The sequence below is a fragment of the Bradysia coprophila genome (genome assembly GCF_014529535.1).
Source record: "Bradysia coprophila strain Holo2 chromosome X unlocalized genomic scaffold, BU_Bcop_v1 contig_20, whole genome shotgun sequence".
In the NCBI taxonomy this organism is placed as follows: Eukaryota; Metazoa; Arthropoda; class Insecta; order Diptera; family Sciaridae; genus Bradysia; species Bradysia coprophila.
The window spans coordinates 6,271,817-6,278,372 of record NW_023503307.1 but is presented as its reverse complement, the minus strand read 5'-3'; the positions used below and the strand labels follow the sequence as shown (position 1 = coordinate 6,278,372).

Here is a 6,556-nt window from a genome sequence, read left to right as displayed (position 1 = left end):
GTCGTTATCGAGCAATCGCATGAAGTCAAACTCAAATCGAATATGTCATTTGATCGATTAATAAATGAATTATTTTTACCGAAACTGCACTTCGTTTATTTGTTTCCGAGAACACAACATTTGGCGACGAGGCTAAAGGACATGTCAGTGAATTTAATGTAAATTAAATCAACGTAATTTCAAGTTACATCAGATTGAACAATTTTACGAAAAAATTCATTGTGTGCGTCCAAAGTATAAGGACAATTCAAAGTCACCTACGTTGAAGGTTAAGCTCAGTGTGTAAAGGACAAACGTTTTATGTGTTTATCGGTACGGTGTTGTTATACGATTTGAACATTCGATATAACGTTGTGCGTATGATTTATTGGACTGTGTGTTAAATCTGTTTCGCGATGGATGAAGCTTTATTAAAATTGTTAGCAGATCAGACACTTGCTCTGCAAGAATTGACTAAAATAGTTGTCGCTAACAAACTCGACGGTGATGCAATACATGCTAATAATGCTCAACGATCAATGGATTTATTGGCAAACTCACTCACCGATTACATGCATGAACCTCAAAGCAAATTCACGTTCACAACATGGTATGATCGACACGAGGACGTGTTTTTGGTTGATGCGAAAAATCTTGATGATGCAGCAAAAGTGCGACTGTTATTGCGTAAGTTGGATGATAAATCGCATTCCACATACGTGAATTTCATTTTACCGAAGAAAACGAGCCAGAATTCGTTCGAGGATACCGTCAAGATTTTGAAGAAAATGTTCGGCGAACCGGAATCATTGTTCAGCGTTCGATACAACTGTATGAAACTGGTTAAAAAATCATCTGACGATTTTATTGCTTTTGCCAGTATAGTCAATAAGGAATGTGAACGCTTTGAATTTGCGAATTTGACATCGGACCAATTTAAATGTTTGATTTTTATATGTGGCCTGACTTCATGTGAAAAAGAGTTTCGCACACGTTTGTTAATGAAAGTCGAGTCGGAGGCAGCGTTGACCTTGGACACATTGACCGTTGAATGTAAGCGATTAATGGATCTCAAATCGAATGCAGAATTGATCGTGAAAAATACACCGAGTTCATCCGCGCCGCAAGTCAAGCAGATTTTTGATAAAAACAAAAAGAAATCGGCCAAGCCGGTGGAACAATCCAATTCACACCGAATCAACAATCAAAATTCAACGAAAAAAGTTCCGTATCGTCCGTGTTGGCTTTGTGGTGAAAAACATTTCGTCAAGGAATGCACGTATACAAAACATCTTTGCCGTGATTGTAACAAAACGGGACACAAAGAAGGATTTTGTAATTATGCCCAACCAAAAAAGCAGAATTCAAGTCAAACAAATTCTTCGGATAAACGCACCAAAGTGATTGCTGTTTCGAAAGTGGATTTTGCTGCGAAGAGAAAATTCATTGTTATCCACATCAATGGAACACCGATACGTCTACAAGTGGATACAGCATCTGACGTCACCATTATTTCACGTGACAACTATGTGCTATTGGGTCAACCACCAGCGGTTGAATGTATCGAATATGCTCAAAATGCATCTGGTGATCCTCTGTCGTTACAACTCGAGTTCGATTCGAGTTCCTTTAACAACGTTGATACAGCCGGCGTATGTTATGTGACAGATGTACCTGACTTGAACGTTATTGGCAACGATTGGCTAGATTTGTTTGGATTATTCGACGTTCCGTTGAATGCTGTTTGCAGTCAAATAACCAAGACATCAAATCCTGTCAATACACACGACTTTATGGTGAACTTCAAGCAAAGATTTTCATCAGTGTTCAGTTCGACTCTGGGCAAATGCACTAAAACCCAAGTCACATTACGTCTCAAACCTGAGGCACAACCAGTTTTCCGTCCGAAACGTCCAGTTGCATATGCTGCTGTTCCAATAGTTGACGCCGAACTGGATCGTTTGCAAGAAATGGATGTTCTTAGTCCCATTTCGTATTCCGAATGGGCTGCTCCAATTGTTACAACCAAGAAACCTAATGGATCCATACGTTTATGCGCCGATTTTGCTACTGGTCTGAACGATGCATTGGAAACATACCATTATCCGTTACCAACGCCGGATTCGATTTTTGCTACATTGAATGGCGGAAAGTATTACTCAAAAATCGATTTTGCTGATGCTTACTTCCAGTTAGTGGTGGACGAGTCATCCAAGAAATATATCACCATAAATACGCATCGTGGTCTATTTCAATTCAATCGTTTACCGTTTGGAGTTAAAGTCGCTTCTGCGGTTTTTCAACAAATCATTGACGCGATGATTGCGGGTTTGGACCGAACTTGTGGATATCAGGACGATATCACCGTAAATGGACGTACGATCGAGGAACACAACCGAAATTTGATTGCATTGTTCGAACGAATCAAAGAGTGGGGTTTCAACATACGCCATCACAAGTGTAAGTTCATGATGACAGAAATTGAATTTCTTGGTTTCATTATAGATGAACACGGTCGTCGACCGAATACAGCCAAAGTTCAAGCTATTGTTGATATGCCTGAGCCACATGATGTTACAACAGTCAAATCGTTCTTGGGCATGATAAATTATTACTCCAAGTTCGTCAAAGAGATGAAAGATCTACGTTTTCCATTGGATCGTTTGCTATGCAAGGACGTAAAATTTGAATGGACTGACGAATGTCGCGAAGCTTTCAATAAAGCGAAGGAAATTTTATTATCCGATTTGCTGTTGGCTCATTATGATCCCAATGTGCCGATTAGAGTTGCAGCTGATGCATCGATTCATGGGCTTGGTGCTGTTATTTTTCATCGATATAACGACGGTTCAGAGAAAGCTATCGAACATGCATCACGAAGTCTTTCTCCTGCTGAGAAAAACTACGGTCAAATCGAAAAGGAAGCGTTGTCATTGGTATTCGCTGTTCAGAAATTCCACAAAATGATTTGGGGACGAAAATTTGTCTTGGAAACCGACCACAAACCATTGCTCGCTGTATTTGGTGCAAAGAAGGGCATTCCGGTCCATTCATCGAGCCGTCTACAGCGATGGGCGATTTCATTGATGTCATACGATTTCGTTGTTGAACATAAGAACACCGAAAATTTCGGACATGCAGATGCACTGTCTCGACTTATTGCTAATCATCAATCGCCATTGGAACCGATCATCATTTCATCAATTCGCATTCTGGAGGATTCAATCAATCGAATTTTGGTCGATGCAATCCGTGTGCTACCTGTCACTGCTGAAATGATTGCACACGCAACGAAAAATGACGAGTTACTTGCATCCGTGAGTACATATTTGAAGTCGACTTGGCCTTCACATATTGACAATGACGTACTGAAGATATTTTACAATCGACGTGAATCGTTATGCGAATTGGACGATTGTTTGTTATTCAATGATCGGGTTGTAATTCCGTTATCGTTACAGAATGAAATTTTACAACAACTTCACGTTGCTCATCCTGGCATTGTTCGAATGAAAGCTTTAGCTCGCAGTTACGTATACTGGCCAAACATTGACAAAGACATCACCGAATATGTGCAACGTTGTTCACGTTGTGCAAGTACAGCAAAAACACCGGTTAAGGCAACGTTATCGTCATGGCCCAAGTCATCGCATGTCTGGTCTCGTGTGCATATTGATTTTGCTGGAGAGTTTCAAGGACACTACTATTTTGTCATCGTAGATTCCTATTCCAAGTGGCCAGAAATTTTCATTATGAACAACATTACATCTGCTGCAGCGATTTCTAAATTACAAGAACTTAACGCACGTTTTGGCAATATGTCGATTCTTGTTTCCGATAATGGTCCTGCGTTCATCTCTGTTGAATTCGACGAATTTTGTAAGGCAAACGGAATATATCACATAAAGACACCCGTGTACCACCCACAGTCAAATGGTCAGGCCGAACGATTTGTCGATACATTCAAGCGGGCACTCAAAAAAGCAAAAGGGAGGAACGTGTACCTGACGTTCTACAGACATTTCTTCAGCGTTATCGGATGACGCCAAACGCTCAATTACCGAACAATTGCAGTCCAGCCGAAGTTATGTTTGGACGAAAAATGAATTCAGTTCTAGATTTGGTGAAACCGAGATTGAAATTTGATGTTATTCGTGATGTCAAAATGGAAGACCAATTCAACACTAAACATGGAGCAAAGCATCGAATTTTCTATCCGAATCAGAAAATTTATGTACGAGATTTCCGTGAGAGGAAAATTGTATGGTCACCAGCCGTGATCATCGAACGAGTCGGCAATGTGGTATACAACGTTGAATGCGATGGAATCATATGGCGTCGTCATGCAAATCAAATTCGTGTCCGATACGAATATGAGGATGAGCAGTCTGATCCAGTGTTAAGTTTGTTGTACGATGTATTTGAAACGACACCATTACCAGTCATCATTCAGCAACCTGAAGTATCACAAAGTACACCACAGCCGAACGAAACATTTTCAACCATTCCAACAATTCCAGCCCGACCACAACGTGACCGCCGTCAAGTTGTTCGTACCGATTTTTCACGTTGCGTCAAGGGGAGATATTTGGATCTTTAATGGGGGGAGATGTTGGATACACGCATACATGCAAATGTGTATGTAAGATGATTGCCCGATATGTCAATGTTATCAGAATATGCAAAAGTCGTTAGTCGTTATCGAGCAATCGCATGAAGTCAAACTCAAATCGAATATGTCATTTGATCGATTAATAAATGAATTATTTTTACCGAAACTGCACTTCGTTTATTTGTTTCCGAGAACACAACAGAGACCACTCAGTCAGTCTCATACAGTCTATTAAAACATTTAAAACGAGACTTCTCATCGGTCTCGCAATCATCATCATCATCAATTCATCAGTATATGAGAAGAAACCAGTCTCAAAGGTTCGAAAAGAGACGTCTCACCTCCATACAAAAAAAACGGTCTCAAAAGGGGTCTCACATTCACTTTTTTTTTACACGTGTGGACCAACCGACGTCCTAACTACGCCTAGAGGTATACAAATACCATCTAAAGGGCCATTCACAAATTACGCACGCACCTAGGGGTAGGGGAACAACAAATAGGATATTAGGCTTCGTATCTGTGGGAGAAATGATGGAAAATAGATACGAGAGTGATTGTGTCGCTGCGCCCTTGGACAATTTAGAATGTATTGAAAATATTAGACGGTTTCATGGAAAATACCCATCAACTTCTGTGGCAGGAACCCATTCTATATCTTGTTCACGATAGCTTCCTTATAATTTCGGAAGTGGACAGTATATATGGCTGTATTTCAATGTAGAAATCGTTATGAATGTCTGTAAATGATTGGTAGTGTGTTTGTGGACATGTAATTTGAAATGAAAAATTGGTGCCAGGACGGGAGACGAACCCGCAATCTTCACCTTTCCGGGGCGATGCTCTTACCACTTGAGCTACCCGGCACACTTTTCATTTCAATCTTTGTAGTTTCATATTGTCAATGCAATGTTGATATGTTGCTATGTTGTTCGTGTGTACGAATTGATTGTTAGTGTAATGTTAATTAAAGATCCGGTTGATTGAAGATCCTGTGTAGATCAAACGTTGCGTCCTTATCCAGGACGTCACTGAACTTGTTTTTGGCCGAAAAAAGGTGTTACTGAGTCATCTAACCAAACAAAACAAATGATACTGGACCGAGGCTGTACAGAAGCCGAACAAAAATAGAATTTTAAGTATTGCATTTTTTTGCGGAAACATTAAATGCGTAGAAAATGGTCCCAAAATGAAACGCAATTATAAACACGCCATTTCATTGCAATTGAAATATAGCAAACAGGTGTATAGTACACATACACAGAGAAAAAAGTCAGATTAAATGTTTAATCTTTGGAAAGATTACGAACATTTTAAATTTTTCTAAAGATTTCATTTCAATCTTTTTTCAAAGATTACAAAAATTAAATCTTTCGATAGATTACGTTTCGGATTAAAATGGCTAAAATTGATAGTAGCAGTGAGAAGTGAAGTTAACTATAGACAATTTTGCCACGGATTTTTTTTTTTCAAAGAACGTTGTTATGGTACCTAGAGTTTATGATTAGAATCTAGTAGGTGGTAGATGTGTAATTTTTTGTCATATGTTAGCGATTCAAAGTAAAACTAAAAACCACAGCACAGAAATGTTTGAGACCTTTTTTTGCTTTTCTTTAGGAATATTAATTTGAGTTGAAAATCGTTGCAAAATTAAATAAATTCTTCCATGCAAATTGGTCTGTTATACTTCTTAATCAATTGTACAATTAAATATGGGGCGCAAAATATCGTTTTATTATAATATTTTCCTACTTTTCAATACTTTTGTCAGGCTCAACTTCCTTATCGTTGCTTATCCAGATTTATGAAATATAATAATTAAAAAAATGAAGAAAAAAAATGTTGCCTTCGATTAGGATTTGAACTCGTTTACTATGATGGTTACCTCAGTCGGTACAAAGGTTTCGTTCAGAAGATTATTTTTTAATCTTTGAAAGATTAAAATCTCCGTCACAACGGTTCGAA

At 38.8% G+C, this 6,556-nt stretch overlaps 1 protein-coding gene across 1 annotated transcript; it reads left to right on the top strand.

The window, feature by feature from the left end:
* The first annotated feature begins 395 nt into the window (after positions 1 to 395).
* Positions 396 to 4,579, top strand: LOC119068952 (uncharacterized protein K02A2.6-like). Its single transcript, XM_037172817.1, has 2 exons — positions 396 to 3,858; positions 3,909 to 4,579. The coding sequence occupies exons 1-2, from the start codon at positions 396 to 398 to the stop codon at positions 4,577 to 4,579; spliced, it is 4,134 nt and encodes a 1,377-aa protein (XP_037028712.1).
* Positions 4,580 to 6,556: the final 1,977 nt, after the last annotated feature.

Bases quoted from the DNA above. Each gene is read 5' to 3' on its own strand.
- LOC119068952 (XM_037172817.1), top strand. From the start codon at position 396: ATGGATGAAGCTTTATTAAAATTGTTAGCAGATCAGACACTTGCTCTG. The intron at 3,859-3,908 runs GTAAGGCAAACG...TACCACCCACAG, and splicing joins TGTTGAATTCGACGAATTTT to TCAAATGGTCAGGCCGAACG.